Below are 20,841 nucleotides of genomic sequence, written 5' to 3'. Positions count from 1 at the left end.
CTGGATACCAAGACTACTGAATTTCATAAGAGTTAAAGTATTCTGAAAATATCTTTATCTTTTAGTTTTGACAGACAGACCTCCACCCATAATTCTACAAGGCCCAGCCAACCAAACATTAGCAGTAGATGGCACCGCATTACTGAAATGTAAAGCTACTGGAGATCCTGTTCCTTTAATTAGCTGGCTGAAGGAGGGATTTACTTTTCTGGGTAGAGATCCAAGAGCAACTATACAAGATCAAGGAACATTGCAGATAAAGAATTTACGGGTAAGTAATGTTGGACTTGTATTCATATCTTCTTCATTCAAATTAAACACTGCTCTATGGAAATACTGTGAATTTAAAATATTGTATCTCAGCGTACTGCTGTACATTTTACTATATGCCAGATTATTTCTTATTTTACAGATTATGAATTGAAATTAGGGGATATCATCATTCTATACTACTCCTAAGTTCATAACAGGTCCAGATCTTGAAACTTTTTAACTTTTTAACCCATATAGGTTAAAAATTAACTGAAATTAAAAATCTTAAATACATAAAAATGATGGTAAGAGGTATTTAAAATAATTTGAAAGTGACAAATCTTCTGATTTATTCTCATGAGCAAAGTAAATCTGTAAGGAAATACAAATATATATTGGCTTGGGCAAATAATTGAGCGGAAAAAAATTAAGAAATGAGATTGAGTACATAAAGGGAGGTTTGGCTAATTGGTAGAACCCTTGATGTTTTAGGTTATGTTTCTGTGATGTGTAGAATTCAACCTGCAGACTAGAACAAATCATTGCTTGTCTTTTAACAGAGGGTATCATGATAGGAATAACTATTCCTGGCAACTTAACAAGTCTGACTTGCTTAAGGAGCAACTCCAAATAAAATCTACTTATAAATTTGTATTATCTATCTACTACTGTGTATAACAGCAAAAACTTAAGGACTTAAAATACATTTTATTACTTCACAGTTCTTGTGAATAGTAACCTGGGAATGACTTAGTTGTGTCTTCTTCATAATCCACAGCATTATCATCAGGTGTCAGAATTGTGGTTTCATCTGCAGATTGATTGTGGATAGGTTTGCTTCCAAGTAGTGTTATTAACAGCTTTCACTTCCTGTGTCTGTCAGGCTGACTGACCTCAGCTTCTTGCTGACGGCTGCCTTGAGTTCTTTATCACTTGGCTACTTGCTTCCTCAAAGCCAACAAAGAAGAGAGTCTGCTTGTCATAGAGGCATTAAAACCCTATTTAATATAATCACAAACTTAACATTCTGTCTCCCTTGCCATGTTCTATTGGTGAGAAGCAAGTCATTGTTCCCACATACACTCAAAGTAAGAGATTGTACAAGGGCTGAATACTAGTAAGATGTTATCATGGGGACTCCCTGCCCTCCATCAGTTTTCACTTTATTATATCGAATATTGTGATTGTGAGCCTCCCCTTCATGTAGCAAACACTATGCTAAAGCCTGAGATTATTCTAGCAGTCACAACACTGGGCATGAGAGTCAGAATTAAGAAAGTTGATGTGTTAGTGCCTGAAGAAAAATTGATGGAAAATGATTCATTGGAGGAACAATTAGTAGAATCTGGTTTCTAGGTAGACATTGGAAACCATGACACAGAAAAAAAAATAAAAAGATGCTGAATTTTTGCTTTCAAAGCCAGAGGAGAAAGATAACATTTTTATTGTATTTGTTTCCAAGTGATCACAATATAGAATGTTATTTTCTGACAATGCAAATATATAGTCATAATCACATGTCTATCTAGTTGTTTATCATTGTATCAGACATATACAAAAAGGAATAATGGTTCTTTTTACATCACATGTGTGTGCACACAGAAATCTTTAATACTTCATATAATTTATACATATATTTCATTTTAATTTTGACACACAGACATTCTTACTCTATGAAGAAAAATACTGTCAAGCCAATTAAAAGAAAAATAATGCAGATCTTTCAGTCTGTCTTTTTATGGATTGTAAATTAATTGTTAGCCCTCATTGCACAAAATGCAAGTTATTAAAAAATTAATGCCAACTCTCCATAACACTTTAACCTCTAACTCAGGGTTAAAGTCAGACTTGGGCCATGGAGGTTAATGCATTTTCACTGTACCGCTGAATTAAAGGGTGTGCTTGAATAGTCAAGGTCCCTGGTAGTGTTTGAAAGAAGCAATTAAAGGTGGGTGTTTGATGATGTCAAACAAACTTTGAGCCCTCTGACAGGCTTCTGAGTAGTCTCACTGAGATGCAAGCTCCTGGGAGCTTGTCTGCAGCAACTACACAAAAGGAAAAGTAGGTGATGGAGTGTGCCTGCACATTAATCGTTTTTTAAAGCGCTTGGTTAAGGATAAAAGGAGACAGACAGAAAAGATATGAAACACTCATGACCAGAAAAGGCATTTAAAGTTAAAAGAATAAAAATGAATGTGGTGATGATGATGGTGACAGAAGACTAAGTTTTAGCAATGATATTTGGGCTTTTGATATTGCTTTTGATAAAGTCCAAAATGAAAACGTTGTTCTTTTTCTGTAAGATGACTGTATTTAAAGGGAGATAAAAATGTGTTTTACACTACTTTAGTGCAGTCCAGAGAGAGGGTTTCTGTGGGTCATATTCCTTTGTGTCTCACTATTTCTTTTTAGGTACTTAATGCAAGAGGGAAAAAAAAATAGCACTTTTTTTGTTCAGAACATGAACACTATGTTCTGGAAGTCCAGCTAATTGGTAACTAAATGTATCTTTTGAGAAGTAGAGTATTCCAATACTCATTAAAACATACCTACCACAGCTAATGTCAGACTTACATCTCTACACAATGACAAGGAGATGCAGTTAAGAAGCATTACCTACATACTCTTCTGTTAGCATCTGCACATAATAACAAGTGCTACATTGTAGTTCAACAGCTATAATAAAATGCAAATTCTTTACTCTTTCACAGACCATATTCAAATGAACATCCCATTAAAATCCAACCTTGGCTCATTATATTTAGTTTGTGAGTGATGCTTCTTAAATGCAAAGATTTCTAATGACTATAATGTGTGCACAGCCACATTTGAAAGAATGGTTCTTTCTACATGGCTCTCCCTCATCATCTGTCTGTATAATAGAAGACAATTGTGTGGAGATATTATGGCCCAGAATGATGTGCCAGAGCAATTTGAGAAACTTAAGTTAAACTACATGACATTTAAAATCAATTAAAATAGTGGATTGGCAATGTCGTGCATGATTTACCTGAGAATCAATTATGGAAGGTTGAGTCATCAATATCCTTACATTTTGAACCCAGCAGATACTGTATTCCAAGAACTCCCATATTTCAACAACAATCAGGTTCATTCATCACAAAATTTTAATTCTGCATGGTCAGATTTGTTTTATTCTATGTTGTCCTCAGTTTCTCTTCCCAATCTTCTTTGTTTCATCCCTAAAGTAATGTGAATGAATATTGTTTACAATGTAAGCTTGCAGAACTCAACTAAGGGAGGAATTTTGAGGTACATCTTTTGCTGATCTTGGGGGTTTTAATCAAGACATAGTCACAGAATTTTCTGCCTCTTCCATTTGTAAAATGTAAGATTTTATTATATTGATTATATTAACAATGATTGTATTAACAATTTCTAAAAGTCTTTGTCATTCTTAATGTATAAAACAAAACATTTTAAGTGATTGATGAAATGGCAATTTTTAAGTGTGTTTGAAAAAGAACTATGTATTAGATTATTTTTCTAGTTGGTCCTTTTCAACTCCAAATTGCATTGATTTCATTGGTATTCTTTTGTTTCTGTTTTTTTAATGAGACAACTTTATTTCATTCACTATCTCACAGCTGCAATTTAACATCTGAGTACCAGTCTCTCTCTTTTTTTTTTAAGATTTATTTATTTTTATACAAGAGCTGGGGTACAGGCCAGAGGCGCGAGAGGGTGAGAGGATTCACCAGAAACAGAGTGGGGAGCAGAACAGGCAGACGGACCTAAGACACTGCTGAGGGGAGCAGCGGGCGAGACAGGAGAGGTCTCATGCGCCATGTGGGATTCTAGCCAGTCGGCCAGGATCAAACTGCACTGCAGAGGCGGCAGACAGCTTCACAGCGCGGCGCTTAAGCCGCTGTGCTACCGGGAAGGCCCTGAGTACCAGTCCCTTTAAAGGAAAATAACTTAGATTTCCGTTAAACAGTTTCCTTCATTTTTCACCGTCTCTAAACAAAAGAGGAACGGTTGGTCCCTTATTGTCTCAGTGTTTATTTACTCCTGGGTGCATTTAATCTACTGAAATATAGTTCACAGGAGATGAATTCTGAAAAATTCTGTCCTGAGTATGTAGCTAGAGTAGTGAAGTATCACCATAAGCTCTAGTTAAACAAGTTCTACATGGAGGGAGGAGTGAAAAACAAATTTTACCAAGTAACATTTAATAATAGAAATATAATAAAAAAATCATTAAATCAGTATCATGAATAATATAACATTATGAGTTTATTTTAATATTTTATGATGCTTGTGCTTGACATTAATGTACCATTTGGACAGCCAAATGATATGTCGCATTTTAAGAAATTAAATTTTATATGCTTGATGTTGAGTAATTAGTCTACAAATTAATTAAAGTGATTGAATTCTCTTGCTTTTGTATACGCTAGATTTCTGATACTGGCACTTACACCTGTGTGGCTACTAGTTCAAGTGGGGAGACTTCCTGGAGTGCTGTGCTAGATGTGACAGGTGAGTACTTGGTGAATTATCCCTTTAGAAGAAATCTGATGTCCATTTTAGTGATTAGTTCACTATCAAGTCACAAATTAAGGAAAGACTAAGATTATAAATTAATTGAAGTAAGCTCTCTCCTGCCTCCTTTTAATTCTGTCCTTGGCACATAGCATTGTTTACGTGCAATTTGATGTATTTGTCCTTGATAACCTTACTATTTTATCTTCTCTATCTAGAGAGCAAACAATTCTAGTGAAGGCTTATAAGAGTCAATACTTACTAGCACATAGGGAAAGCAAATATTCACTAATATATTTTTAATTCATTGCGATGAATTATTCCCATCATACTCCCATTGACTATCACACTTCTTTTAAAAGCATTGTTGTCAATTTATGCAATCAAAAATTAATCCTTTTCTGTTTGTCCTCTATAGAATCTGGAGCAACAATCAGTAAAAATTATGATTTAAATGACCTGCCAGGGCCACCATCCAAACCACAGGTCACTGATGTTACTAAGAACAGTGTCACCTTGTCCTGGCAACCAGGTACCCCTGGTACCCTACCAGCAAGTGCATATATCATTGAGGCTTTCAGGTATGGGAGAGTTTTGTTTTTTTCCACTGGGCTTCTTGCTTTAGCTCCTATATCTCAAAATCCCATATGAGCTATCTTGCTGTTTTATTTTAAGGACTTGTCTAAATCAGTACATTTTAAGAATTTATATTTTATGTCTGACTTTATTCAAAGAATTTAGTGGAATATTTTCATTGATAATTTAATTATAAGATTAAATAGGTATTGTCTATACATAAGTCTCTAGAGATCTAGTTAATGACACAATCATTGAATACTATTTTTTTTTTTACTGTCACCATTATAGAAACTTAAGATGAGAATTTTGGCATTAGAACTCATAAAAAAAGCATAAGCACTTTTAAATTATGTGACTTTTATTGAGGCATGGAACTGGAATTTTGTTTCTAATAATTAGAACAGAATTCAAAATAATTTCAGTGACTTATTTTATATAACTGAATTCATCTACTGGATAGTTCTAAGATAAAGTTAAAAACCATAATTAGTAAATAGATTCCGGGCTCATCTGGTTATTGAAAAGAAAATATATGTCCATTTGCTATTTGAAATAACTATCAGCAATTTAGGGATAGAAATATAATTAAGCAAATATTATCATAAATAGTCTTATGAGAATTTGACAAAATACTTGTATGAATGGGGAAATGTAGCTTGATATTCACTTTTCATGGGCTTCTATTGTCATTGTAAAGATGGTGATAGTGACTGTCCATTTCAAGCATCAGGATAAGTTGTAACTTTCATTTGAGGCTTTCCCTAATCTGTTATATTTTTCAAACTTCAAAATACTATTCTTCTATAATTTTCATTCTTTGATGCATTAGAACTTAAAAAAAATAAATGTACAGCCTTGAAAAATCACATTTTCTCCTCATTCTGAACAAAAGAAACATTGGACCTTAGACAAAAGTGCTCTAAACTTGTATCCCATCTGTGACTGGCCGTTAGGGTCTACACATGCAGTCAGCGATATTTCACCATTTTGAGATGAGAAATCACAATACTGTGTAATGTACAATTTTATTAAAAATGTGACCAAGGGAAAATATTCATTACATGCTTCCTTTCTTCTTTTACAGATATGTAGTTTAGAAGGCTCTATTGTAATATTGCATGTGGAATTGATGCAAAAGAAAACACACCTTGTAACAGGAAAATGTATTGGCATAATTTACTCTGTAGTCCATTTATTCTTTCTACAGGTTAATTCTTTTCAAGGTATATATATACATTTACGAGGACCATATTTATTGTATAAACTTGATGTTGTGATCTTGGCCCCTGTTCCTTTTACAGGTATTCATTTAGTGGGCTGCTGTGCATTAGCAAAGGGCTGTCACATCTCCTGGGCTGAGTTTAATTTTGTTGTGCATGGCACTCTGTTAGGTGGGCTCGGCTTTGTTGTTGAATAAACTGAAATCATCCAAATGTTTCATTTATTGGGCTGAACACTTCAAGTTTTGTCTGTGTGTGTGTTTAATTTTCAGCCATTAACCTTTGTCATTGATACCCAACTCCATGTCCAATGCATTTTTGACTGGACCTTACAGTATTTTCTGTTCACGTTTCAGCCAATCGGTGAGCAATAGCTGGCAGACAGTGGCAAACCATGTAAAGACCTCCCTCTACACAGTCAGAGGACTGCGGCCCAATACAATCTATTTATTCATGGTCAGAGCTATCAACCCCCAAGGTCTCAGTGACCCAAGCCCTATGTCAGATCCGGTGCGCACACAAGGTAAATGCGATAGTTACAAGCATGACTGATTCTGGAGGGAAGCATTAAACAGATCTTTAAGAACAAAGGGATTGTATGAGGAAAGATAAAACTGTGTTTATGTTTCTTTTTTGTGATAATTCACTAGACTCGATCCAGTGAGTGAGAAGGAAATTTGTTATTTATCTTGATGAAGTATGCCCTCTTTCTGGAGCTCTCAGAGATTATTAAATAAAAATAACCAAAATAGTTGGGTACATTTACATAGTTAAGTGTGAGTCCACTGAGTTATTACTTGACTAGATTTCAGATGGAGGAAAAATGTTTCTCCTTCTTTGACATTATTTATACAATAGCAAAGTGATCTTTCATGGAAAAGATGCCATTATAGAGATAGCAACATTACTTCATATGCAGGAATTCTGTTTTTCAATGTTGTGGGTATCTAGGTGTGGTTTCCCCAGAAGCATCAGCTGCATCATCTTGGACCATTTTAGAAATACATATTCTCATTCCCCCGTTCAGGAGCTCTGTGGGTGCAACAGTCAGTGTTAAGATGCCCTCCAGGTGAGGCTGATGCTTAAGTTTGAGAAGCATCACTATAGTGTGTCTTATTAAGCCAGGTGTTTAAAGGGAAAATTTGTTCAGAGAGCAAGGCATATAACTCTCTTGACTAATAATAAAGAAAATAAAAATGCCTAGAATATTATGAGATAAAATTGGAAGGTTTGCTCTTCTCATCTTTAGTGCAAACAGAGAAGTCACTGGTATCTAAGTGTTAATATGCAATGTTCCATTATAATTCTCCTACTAGTATGTAGGTGAAGGGAATTAATAAAGCAGAAATAGTGCTTTGTTATTTGTTACAACCTATTCCCACCGGGTTTTTGTGAAAGGGTTAATTATTTCTTATTTGGAAAGTGCTTTGAACAAGATATAATTCAAAGTAGTATTTTTATACTATGAAAAGCACCATGCAGCCATAAAATATTATTATAATTACAATGTAGTTCAGTGATAGTTACTAGCATGCTATTATAACAGAAGGGCTCCTTCAAGGAATCAAGTGAAATAAAGTCACCACGTGATTTCGTAACGTTGCTGACATGATGACAGTCGAGGGAGGCGGGAATGCCACTTGGCTATTGTTCTCTAAGCAGTAATGTGATTAATTTTCCATGATGATAAAGGGCCTGTAGGTAAAGAACCTGTCTCCAGAGAAAGAAAAAGTACAACATGGAATTTGAAGACGTGAAACTGGTTATATTTTACTTTGCCTGGATCCAATTGCGTTTACTGTGTCTGAATTTAATGAGTAAATTAATTTAATGAACTTGGAAAAGGAAGAGGTATATGGTTTCAAGCAAGAAATTATAATGCCTAGATTGTTTTTACCTGTGTGAACAGAAACAGTTTTTGTGTGTGTGTGTGTACCTGCAGGAGAAGATGGTGGGCTAATAGAACAGGGACGACTTTTGGTGTGATTAAATCCAACAGATCTTCTTGATCATTCAATAATGAGGCCAGTAACTAAATCTTGACTCAAAATAACTTCTCGGTGAAAAGGTCAAAAAAGATTAATGAAAAGTTGTTTGTGATCTGGCTTGTTCCAGTTGAGAGACTCTGTAGAACAAAAGACTTGTGTTTTCTTAACCGATATTTAATAGGAAAACTCATGTTTTGTGTCTAAATGTCAGGATCACTTTTTGACACCACACTTTCAACAGTTTTCCATTCCACAGAGTACTTCTTTTCAAAGAACACTTAGCTGTGTGAGCTTTTATTTTTCAAAGACATGAAATAACACAAAAATTAGAAATAATTCATTTTTGTAAGGCAGTAAATACCTGTACCATCAATCTCATTTAGACCATAGATATATTAGGAAAGGTTAATATTATTCATATATTATTTTTTCCTAAATCAGGTGAAACTTTGATTTACTATTTATGCTAAAGATTAAATAAGAAAGTGAAACTGGAAATAGTCACCAAAATGAGGTTCCCAATTATTTAGGTCCCAATTTAAATTAGTGCATCCAAGTTAATTTATGGCTGAGGTATGTGCTTTAAAATATCTTTGTAAGAGTGTTACATTCTGACCTGAAACAATGAGAAAATCAAGATTAAGAAAATAAATCATTTTAAATTGGAATCCTTCCTTAAAGAGTTAAGTGAGAAAAAATATTTACCTTAACATTACAATGCTCAAGTTAAAGATGTTAATTTGAATATATGTGAAATTCAGTGTTTGATATCAATATGACAGACTTGGATGACTACAGTTTATTATTTTTCCTTAATTGACACATGAGATGCCAGCCATTTTATAGAAAGAGTAGTACTTTGGTGAATAAGCAGACACAATAATGTACAACTGAGAATATATCTACCCAAACATCTCCTTTCTCCTTCCTCCTCCCTCTATCGTTTTCATAAATCAGCTGCATTGCCTTTTGTTAGATATTAGAGTGTTGTTCAGAAAGCGTTACTTGAAAATCTTTTATCAGTATTCAACATTTATTTTGCTCAAAAAATATTTAAAGAATTTTAGGGTCTTCCCCTCTCTCCCTCTCTTTGTTTACCTTTAGTGACATAATTTACATCCCAGTTTCCCTGATTATTTTTACCTCATTCTCCAAGATTGAACTAGGTCACAGAATAGGAACACACATTCTAGTAATGGGAACAAGGACTTAAACAAATTCCTAAATAGGAATTTTCAGAGATGGTGCCATTAACTACTTGGTAAAGTCTTTCAGTGTGCCAACATCAATATAAAACTGGTGTTTCCAGAGACATTTTACAGCACCTCTTAATTCTTTAATAAGAAAACATTAGCTCTTCCACAACAATAGATTTGAATGGGGGTGAGGGATTGCAAATACTGTTTTATTAATATTATTTTTGTGATGATAAATGTCTCTCAAATAATATAGTAGCATGGTGGTATGTATATAAATTATTTAATATTTTTGTCACAAGGGGTTATTTTTTTCTCTGTAATTATCCTTTAGGGTATAATATTGGCTTATAGCATATCATTGGAATTTTAATATGAATTTTTAAAAGCTTGGAATGATTATCTATCCATAGATATCAGTCCACCAGCACAAGGGGTGGACCACAGACAAGTCCAGAAGGAACTGGGAGATGTAATTGTCCGTCTTCATACCCCAGTGGTGTTGACTCCCACCACTGTTCAAGTCACATGGACGGTAAGTTTTCACAGGTTGTGTAAGTGGTAGGTTTTGTTTTTTCATTCATGTAAGAAAATGAACCAAAAAAAAGGAAAAAGCAAATTTTGAAAAGCCAAAAATACTAATAAACCTCCCACCACTTAAAACTCTGATATAATCAATGACAAAAGGGGGGAAATATTCATAAGAGTAAATGGAATGAGTAAATGGATTAATCACAAAATAAATATGACATGTTCTAACTTCTGACTTTTTTAGCAGATGTAATGAGATATAATTAACATACCAGAGTCAATATATGCAAGTTGGCAGAATTGTTCAGTCTTCACCAAAACCTAATTTTAGAGCATTTCTTCATCCAAAATGAAACTCTCTGACACCGTTAGAACTCACTCTCTTATTCTCTCTAATTTGGCCCTTCGCACTACAAATCTAATTTCTTTATACTTACCTGTTTTTTTTCATATAAGAGGAAGCATGTCCTATGTAGAGTGTTTTGTCTGGTTTCTTTCACTCAGCAGAGTGTTTTTGAGATTCATAGAAGTGGTAGCATGTATTAATAATTTATTCCTTTTTACCACCAAGTAACAACCCATTGAATGGTTTTTATTTTTGACTGTTATGATTGACAGTTTCATAAACATTTGTGTACAAGGCTTTGAGTAAACAAGGTTCATTTCTCTTGATATATTCCTACAAATAGCTGAATACTACAGTTCTCTATTTCAGATTTTAATGAACTTCTGATATTAAAATATTTGTTCCAAAGTAATCATACAATTTTATGTTCCCCAAACATTTAAAAGCCCCAGTTTCTTTCATATCTTGCCGATTTCTGTCACCAACACTTGTTATTGACTGTCTTTTTGGTGATAGCCCAGTCTAGTAGTGTAAAATGAGGAATCATTATGGTTTTCAGTTCCATTTATTTTAATGACTAGTGATATTTTGCATTTTCTATGTGCTTAGTGAGTAATTGTATGTCTTTAATAGAAAAATTTTTATTCACAGTGTCTTTTCACTTTTTAATTAGTTTTTTTTTTTCTTATAGATTTGTAAGAGTTTTTTAAATAGTCAGGATACAAATCTCTTATCAGATGTATGACTTGATTTACAAATGCTTTCTCCCAATCTTTGGGTTATTTTTCACTTTCTTGATGGTGTCATTTGAAACACAAAGTGTTTTAATTTTGATGTTTTGCGCTGCATTAAATCAACCACCTTTACATTCTTTTAACTAAACTCATTCAGCAACTCCAAAATGTTTATAATTTTTATAATTTGACTTAAAAATTAGTGGATTTTAACAAGTAAATTGCTATTTTAATATAATATAAAAAATGGTAAACGCCATACAAGGTTAGATTTCAACCTGTCCACCATTATTTTAAAATGCAGAATGCTTTGATCACATGATAGCTCCTGCAGAGAAAACAAACATAGCATAAAAATAGTCAGATTTGTCATACTAGAGACTTGTGTATGTGTTTGTGTGCATCTCCTATGCCTGTGTGTTGAGAGGAGCCAGATAATGTTCTTCCTTTTGCCTAACACAGTCAGTACCAACTTCTCTTTATGCCCATGCTCTCTCCATGATAACCTTTAAAAATCCTTAAGGAAATATATCACCATGATACAATAGTACATCTTCTTTAACCCTCTGTGTGTGTGGCAGATCATGTATATTCTATAAATAATGGACATTTAAGATAAAAATAACTAGAAAATTTTCATTTCAATTATGTTACTTAGAATATATTTATATATTTCCATCATTATTGTCATTTTTGTTGCATTAGAGGAAAAACTCTAAGTCAACAAAATTAGGGTTTTCCCCATGTGGCATCCAAGTTTCTTTAGGGAAATAACTATATTACCCATTCCCATCAACTCTTTTTTTTTTTTTTTAAATTTATTTATTTATTTATTTAATAATAAATTTTATTTTTATATTCCCCATACAATTGCAGCCCCCCCATTCTGACCCCAATCTCTCCCCTCCCACCCCCGCCCTCTTAAAAGTGTCTCTGGTTCGTAGTTTTTTGTTGATTTTGATTTTCACTTTCTTATAGTTATTCGTTTTCCTGGTCCCTTATTTAAGTTTTCTAGATTCCTGCTATGAGTGAGACCATCCGGTATTTTTCTTTTTCTTTTTGGCTTATTTCGCTGAGCATGATCCCTTCCAGTGCCATCCATGTTGCTGCAAATTGCATGTGTTTATCTTTTTTGAATGCTGAGTAATATTCCATGGTATATATGTACCACATCTTCTTGATCCAGTCATCTATTTTTGGGCATTTGGGTTGTTTCCAAAGCTTAGCTATTGTAAACAGTGCTGCTATAAACATAGGGGTGCAGGTGCTCTTTGGAATTGATGTTTCTGTGTCCTTTGGGTAAATACCTAGGAGTGGAATTGCTGGATCATATGGAAGCTCTATGTTTAGTAGGTCCAGAAATCTCCACACAGCTCTCCACAGTGGTTGGACCAGTTTGCACTCCCACCAACAGTGCACAAGAGTTCCTTTTTCTCCACATCCTCGCCAACATTTGTTGTTGCTAGTTTTTTTAATATGTGCCATTCTCACTGGTGTAAGATGGTATCTCATGGTAGTTTTGATTTGCATTTCCCTGATGACAAGTGATGTTGAACATTTTTTCATATGCCTGTTGGCCATTTGCATTTCCTCTTCAGAGAAGTTTCTTTTTAGCTCTTCTGCCCATTTTTTGACTGGATTATTTTCTTTGTTGTTGTTGAGTCTCATCAGCTCTTTGAAGATTTTTGTGATCAGTCCTTTATCATTACTGTTGGGTGCAAAAATGTTCTCCCAGTTGGTGGGGTTTCTCTTTGTTTTTGTTATTGTCTCTTTTGCTGTGCAGAAGCTCTTTAATTTGATGTAGTCCCAGCTGTTTATCTTTGTCTTCACTATCACTGCTTTGGGTGATGTGTCTGTAAAGATGTCTTTGATGTGCAAATCCCGTAGTGTTTCGCCTATATTTCCTTCTATGTATTTTATGGTTTCAGGTCTTATGTCTAGTTCTTTAATCCATTTTGAGTTGATTTTTGTGTATGGTGTGAGGTAGTGGTCAAGCTTCATTCTTTTGCATGTAGCAACCCAGTTTTCCCAGCACCATTTATTGAACAAACTTTCTTTGCTCCAATGCATAGTCTTTGCTCCTTTGTCAAAGATTAGTTGACCATAAATCTGTGGGTTTATTTCTGGATTTTCTATTCGATTCCATTGGTCTGTATGTCTGTTCTTGTTCCAATATCATGCAGTTTTGATGATTATGGCTTTGTAGTAGAGTTTGAAGTCTGGGAGTGTGATGCCTCCATTCCCTTCTTTTTTTTTTCAGGAGAGCTTTGGCTATTCGGGGTTTTTGGTGATTCCATATGAATTTCATCAATAATTGTTCTATTTCTTTGAAGAATGACATTGAAATTTTGATTGGAATAGCATTGAATCTGTATATTGCTTTTGGGAGGATGGCCATTTTAATAATGTTTATTCTTCCAATCCATGAGCAGGGGATGTCTTTCCATTTCTGTGTGTCTTCTTGTATTTCTTTCAATAGTGTTTTATAGTTTTCTTTGTATGGGTCCTTTACCTCTTTTGTTAGATTTATTCCCAAGTATTTGATTTTTTTTTTGTTTCGATAGAAAACGGGATGGTTTTTTTGATTTCTTCTTCTTCAGATTTATTGTTTGTGTATAGGAAGGCTACTGAATTTTGCGTGTTGATTTTGTATCCTGCCACTTTACTGAACTGATTGGTGAGTTGAATTAGTTTTTCTGTGGACTTTTTGGGGTTCTCTATGTATATTATCATATCATCTGCAAATAGTGATAGTTTGACTTCTTCTTTTCCTATTTGGATTCCTTGGATGTCTTTCTCTTGTCTTATTGCTCTGGCTAGGACTTCCAGTATTATATTGAAAAGCAGTGGTGAGAGTGGACATCCTTGTCTTGTTCCAGATCTTAATGGAATTGCTTTCAGCTTTTCACCATTGAGAATGATACTGGCTGTTGGCTTGTCATAGATGGCCTTTATGATGTTGAGGTATGTTCCTTGTATCCCAAGAATTTCAAGGGCTTTTATCATGAATGGGTGTTGCACTTTGTCGAAAGCTTTCTCAGCATCTATTGATATTATCATATGGTTTTTATATTTCTTTTTGTTGATGTGTTGGATAACGTTGATTGATTTTCGGATGTTAAACCATCCTTGTGTCCCTGGAATGAATCCTACTTGGTCGTGGTGAATTATCTTATGGATACATTGTTGGATTCTGATAGCTAAAATTTTATTGAGGATTTTTGCATCAGTGTTCATTAGGGAGATTGGCCTGTAGTTTTCCTTTTTTGTGTTGTCCTTGTTCGGTTTTGGTATTAGTGTAATGTTGGCTTCATAGAACAACATTTGGTATTGTTTGGTATTGTCCCTTCCTTCTCAATTTTTTGGAAGAGTTTGTGAAGGATAGGCACTAATTCGTCTCTGAATGTTTGGTAGAATTCATTTGTAAATCCATCAGGTCCTGGGCTTTTGTTTTTGGGGAGGTTTCTGATTACCATTTCAATTTCGCTGCTTGTAATTGGTCTGTTTAGGTGTTCTATTTCTTCTTTATCTAGCTTTGGGTGATTGTAGAGTTGTAGGAATTTGTCCATCTCCTCTAGATTGTTAAACTTGTTTCCATATAACTGTTCATAGTAGTTACTGATTATTCTTTTGATTTCTGCTGTGTCCGTTGTGATTTCTCCTCTTTCATTGATGATCCTGTTTATTTGTGCTTTCTCCCTTTTTTCCTTTGTGAGCCTGGCTAGGGGTTTGTCTATTTTATTGATTTTTTCAAAGAACCAGCTCTTGGTTTCATTGATCTTTTGGATTGTTTTTTTAGTTTCAATTTCATTTATTTCTGCTTTGGTTTTTATTATTTCTTTTCTTCTACTGGTTTTGGGGTTTTTTGTTGTTCTTTTTCTAGATCTTTGAGCTTCGAGATTAGGTTGTTTCTTTGAGTTCTTTCTTGTTTCTTGATGTGAGCTTCTATTGCTATATATTTTCCTCTTATTACTGCTTTTGCTGCATCCCATACATTTAGGATATTGGTGTCCTCCTTGTCGTTCAATTCAAAGAATTTTTTAATTTCTTCTTTGATCTCCTCATTAGTCCAGTGGTCTTCCAGTAGTGTGGTTTTTAATCTCCATGAGGTAGGAAAGTTCCTTGCCTTCTTTTTATGGTTTATTTCTAGTTTGATGCCTTCATGGTCAGAAAAGATGGTTGATATGATTTCAATCTTGGTGTATCTGTTGATGTTTGTCTTGTGCCCCAGTATGTGATCGATCCTGGAGAATGATCCGTGTGCGCTTGAGAAAAATGTGTACTCCGTTTTTTTGGGGTTTAGTGTTCTATAGATGTCTGTTAAGCCCAATTGCTCTAGGTCATTATTTAGAGCTTTGGTTTCTTTACTTATTTTTTGTCTTGTTGATCTATCCATTGTTGATAGTGGTGTGTTGAAGTCTCCCACTACGTATGTGTTTTCTCTGATGTCTGTTTTTAGAGAGGACAACAGTTGTCTGATATATTTTGGTGCTCCTTCGTTTGGTGAGTATATGTTAATGAGTGTTATTTCTTCTTGAAGTATTGTCCCCTTGATCATAATGTAGTGACCATTGGGGTCTCTTTTTATCTTTTTGAGTTTGAAATCTGTTTTATCTGATATAAGTATCGCTGTTCCTGCTTTCTTTTTTGGTCCATTTGCTTGTAGGATTGTTTTCCATCCTTTAACTTTGAGCCTATTTTTATCTTTTGTAGCTAAATGTGTTTCCTGGAGACAGCAAAAGGTTGGGTTTTGTTTCTTAATCCAGGCTGCAACTCTGTGTCTTTTTATTGAAGAGTTTAGTCCATTTACATTTAGAGTTAATATTGATATGTTAGCATCTGTATTTGCCATTGTGTTTGTCTTTCCTTTGATTTTATTTATTTATTCTTTTAATAACTTTTTTTTTTTTTGGCCTTCTTTCATTGTTATTCGTCCCTCTGAGGTTCTGGCTTTAGGACTCCTTGTAGTATTTTTTGGAGTGAGGGTTTAGTTGTAATGAAATTCCGGAGTTTCTGTTTGTCTGGGAAGGTCCATATTCTTTCTTCAAAGAGGAAGGAGAGCTTTGCGGGATAGAGAATTCTTGGTTGGCATCTGTTTTCTTGGAGTCTGTTGACTATGTCCCTCCACTCTCTCCTTGCCCGTAGTGTTTCTTCGGAGAAGTCTGATGTCAGCCTGATTGGTTTTCCTTTGAATGTTATCTGTTTCTTCCCTCTTGCCAGCTTCATTATTTTTTCCTTGTCCTGGATTCTTGGGAGCTTTACTATTATGTGTCTTGCTGTATTTTTCCTTTCGTCGTGGAAGTTTGGTGTTCTTCTTGTTTCTTGTATATCAATTTTCAGCTCCTTCTTCACATTTGGGAAGTTCTCTTCAATTATCTCTTTGAATATTTTCTCTGTTCCTACATCTCTCTCCTCTCCTTCTGGTATTCCTATAACTCTTATATTTCCTTTCCTCATGGAGTCAGATAGTTCCCGAAGTCTTTCTTCGGTCTTTTTCCTTCGTACTTCTCTTTCCTTTTCTGTTTTGGTTCTTTTATTTCTGTGTCTTCAAGATTACTTATTCGTTCTTCCATTTCATCTATTCTGCTTTCATTGCTTTTCCCAGAATTCTTTAGTTCTTCCATTAATTCTTTGATCTCCTGCATTTCTTTTACTTCCCTCTTTAGGGACTCAATTTCATTCTTCTGACCATTGTTTTCCCTCTCTAGGGACTCAATTGCATTCTTCTGATCGTTGATTATTTTTCCCTTATCATTGTTTTCCTTTATGACTTCTGTCAGTTTTTTAATCACGGCAATTTTAAATTCTCTTTCTGGAAGGCTCAGAAGTTCTTCCAAGTTACTGTCGTTGCAATCTGGGGGCTGCTTTTCTTTTTGTGGTGTGCTTTTTCCCTGGGGAGTTGCTAGGTTGCATGTGGTTCTTCTCCTCCCTACTGTCTGTTTTCTAATTTGCCGTATGCGTTGTGACACTGTGTAGTTGGGACTGGCCGGCATCTTGGGTGAGCTTCTCTGCTCTCCTCTGGTTCCTCCAGGAGTCATCTGTCAGTTTCAAGCAGTCTTTACTGGAGAAAGGTCCCTGTTCTAAAATGCCGATGTGGGGACACACTCCCCTGTGCGCCTGGTCTGCCCCAGCGGTGGGTTCCTGCTCCCCCTCTGGGCTTGGACTGCAGGCCAGATGGGGTCTGGCGTGGGCGAACTTCCCCCGCTCACCTCTGGCTCCTGAGGAAGCCTTCTGCAGGTAGTCTTTACTGAAGAAATGTCCCTGTTCTAAGATGGTGATGTGGGACACACTCCCTGCACGTCCGGTCTCAGGCACACTCTTCTGTGCGCCTGGTCTGCCCCGGCTGTGGGTGCTCGCTCCCCCTGTGGGCTCAGACTACTGGTCGGAAGGGGCCCGGCGTGGGCTAACTCCCCAGCTGGCCACTGGCTCCTCTAGGCGCCTCTGCTGGCTTCAAGTCGCTAGGTGGCGCCAGAGATCTCTCCTGGAGCCCTTGGGGAGCTGATTTTCCACCCCGTGGGACAGGGAATAGAGCGGGAATGGTAGGGTACACCTCAACGGCTTTGGGGTGCTGTGTCTGCCTTGTGCCCCACCGTCATGGGGAACCCACGCCCCTAATTTCGTGTCCCGGGTGTCAGTTCCAAAGCCCTCAGTTCCAGGACTCAGGCTGTAGCCCAGTTCAGTGGCGCGGGAATGGCGCCTTTTGAATCCCGCTCCCGTGCCTGGGTGCCTGGTTCCTGCTCACTCAGTGAGGGCCTCCGCGCGTCTCCCCGCAAGTCTAGGTCGCAGGCACAGGGACCTGGGCAGCTGTGATCTGGATCCGCGTTTGCTTTTCAACTGCACTGCTTTTCCGCGCGCGATCCCGATTCCGATCCACACTTGGTTTTCCAGCGCGCCGCTTTTCCCGCACAATCCTGACCGCGATCCGCGCCTGCTTTTCCAGGGCGCAGCTTTTCCGTGCAGGCTTACCGGGCAGCCCGGGGCTGTGTGCTGGTGCTGGCCTCCTCCCCGGGGGCGGGGTCTCTCTTTAATGGCGCCTGGAGCTCACCTCCGCATCGGATCCTGCAGGGTTCTCCACAGCTCCCGTTCACGGGGTGTGGTGGCTGCAATAGTTCCTTTCCACTCACAGTCCCGCTTGCTGCGTCGTTTGTTCTTGTTGGTCGTTTTAGTTTGTTGTTTTCCTCCCCTCTGCCGGTCGGAGAGTGCCGCCTCTGTGGGCGGGGGAGGGGAGCAGGGTTCTGCGCTTCCCTCCCTTCTGGTCCTCTTTTATGGCAACTTTCTTCTTCGGGCAGTTCGCTGGCGTCACCCATTTATCTTCCGTGTCCTAGTTCTCACTGGGACCTGCCGCTTTTCCTCCCTATTAACTTTTTTTAATGGGAGATCTTACTCGCAGCGTCTCCTCGCCGCCATGTTGCTCCGCCCTCTCCCATCAACTCTTAACAAAAGAGGTTGAGAAAAGAAAAAAAGATGGCTGTCTTTTACCAGCTCTTAATTAATTTTGTTTAACTAGTTATGTTTGAAGTAAAAACAAAATGACATATAAAACACAATGAAGAGAGTTATTTTATTGTTCTCAATAATATTTCCTCTCAAAAATTCTATTGAGCACTCAAAATCCAATAAGCATTTTTTGAGGACCAATTCTAATTGATGTGGGGAAGTATGAGGGATGCAAATGGAGTTGAAGGAGACAGGAAAATTCTTAATGGCAGGACAGACAAATAGAAGTCTTAGTTTTAAACAGGAAGCAATTCATGCTATTCTCAGGTTCCAGCTAAGGCTTTACCATTCATTTACATCTATGCAGGGAAATATGGACACATGTTGTTAGAATAGGAGAACCTAAAATAACATTTTAGTTATTTTAATCCTGTTTAATCCAATTCTGTAAATTTTGAAAAGCAAACCAATGTAGACAGGCTGAAGAATATTCCCTATTTTTCCACATTTGTTTACAGGTAAAGGTAAGAATAGAGTTTCCTGACCTAAAATCTGCTTTATTTGTTTTTCACTTTTAAGATAATTTGCCAACAAATAATTAGACCAAATGAATAACTTTTAATGCTGAAATTTTTGCATATGATCCTGAATGGGCTATTTTGTTACTTCTCAGACTATATCAAATTTATGGCCTATGAGTATAAAATTGGGTATCACTCAACAAAAAGAAGGCTAAATTTATAATATATTAAGAATAATTATGATTATTCGGGATTACATGGCTTCTAATTCCATTTTTCATATAAGACCACAGATTTTATTCTGTGTTCTGCATAAGACGGTCTCTATTCTGTTTTCATGGATTGATCCTAGTGACATCATTGTTTGTCCAGGATATAACAGAGATATTACCTGTCAGGTCTCTTCCATTCTTCAGTAGGTCTGACTAGATATTAACAAAACCAAGGAATTAGTCATAATATCAACAGAATATTTTTTTTTTGTTCATGCTCAGCTAAAGAAGTCATCTCTGCTCTATTGGCAGTTTTGTAGGACTTCTTGTAAGTTGCTTCTAATGTGGGATAATTATTTGAGCAAGAATTAAAGTTCTTAAGTTTATGAAGTTAATAACTTTCAATGTCATTGAGTTTAAAAGAGTAAGTTAAATTAGATCAAAATGTATGACTGTAGTCTGATAGTGTTTTTACGAAAAAGATCTTGTCATGTTCACCTGTGTATCCCAAGAAGGGTGTCATGAAAAGTTTGTATATCTCTCTCACTTAGGGACTTTGGTGAATCTGCAGTCCATATTTTTCACTTTATCCTTTTCAAAGCAGAATATTTATGAAGAAATATTCTTTCAGTAACTGTCTACTGAACGATCATATTGGTTGTTTTCATATGTTTATTATAAAAAAGAAATGGTTCAATTAAATCGCAGGGTATTATACCCAGGGATTCGTGATTACATATGAGATAAGTATGTATTTGAGAAATATGCATTTTTTTTTTCTTAGACAGTATTAAGAGCCACTACTTTATTTTTTTTTTTAATAAATTTTATTGTTATATTCCCCATACAATTGCAGCCCCCCCATTCTGACCCCAATCCCTCCCCTCCCACCCCCGCCCCCCTAAAAGTGTCTCTGGTTCATAGTTTTTTGTTGATTTTGATTTTCACTTTCTTATAGTTATTCATTTTCCTGGTCCCTTATTTAAGTTTTCTAGATTCCTGCTATGAGTGAGACCATCCGGTATTTTTCTTTTTCTTTTTGGCTTATTTCGCTGAGCATGATCCCTTCCAGCGCCATCCATGTTGCTGCAAATTGCATGTGTTTATCTTTTTTGAATGCTGAGTAATATTCCATGGTATATATGTACCACATCTTCTTGATCCAGTCATCTACTTTTGGGCATTTGGGTTGTTTCCAAAGCTTAGCTATTGTAAACAGTGCTGCTATAAACATAGGGGTGCAGGTGTTCTTTGGAATTGATGTTTCTGTGTCCTTTGGGTAAATACCTAGGAGTGGAATTGCTGGATCATATGGAAGC

The 20,841-nt window shown here is 36.2% G+C and overlaps 1 protein-coding gene across 8 annotated transcripts in view; it reads left to right on the top strand.

The window, feature by feature from the left end:
* ROBO2 (roundabout guidance receptor 2) overlaps positions 1 to 20,841 on the top strand; it is a 584,098-nt gene that overhangs the window by 483,538 nt on the left and 79,719 nt on the right. For all 8 annotated transcript variants that reach the window (XM_037525707.2, XM_054700707.1, XM_054700705.1 and 5 more), the window contains 5 exons: positions 66 to 271; positions 4,674 to 4,755; positions 5,177 to 5,339; positions 6,914 to 7,080; positions 10,155 to 10,276. In XM_037525707.2, the coding sequence (XP_037381604.2) occupies positions 66 to 271; positions 4,674 to 4,755; positions 5,177 to 5,339; positions 6,914 to 7,080; positions 10,155 to 10,276 (740 nt within the window). The remainder of the gene's footprint in view (positions 1 to 65; positions 272 to 4,673; positions 4,756 to 5,176; positions 5,340 to 6,913; positions 7,081 to 10,154; positions 10,277 to 20,841) is intronic.

Source organism: Talpa occidentalis, unplaced genomic scaffold (genome assembly GCF_014898055.3).
Source record: "Talpa occidentalis isolate TD23 unplaced genomic scaffold, MPIMG_talOcc4v2.1 talOcc4.4, whole genome shotgun sequence".
Lineage (NCBI taxonomy): Eukaryota > Metazoa > Chordata > Mammalia > Eulipotyphla > Talpidae > Talpa > Talpa occidentalis.
This window is presented reverse-complemented; position numbering and strand designations above follow the sequence as displayed.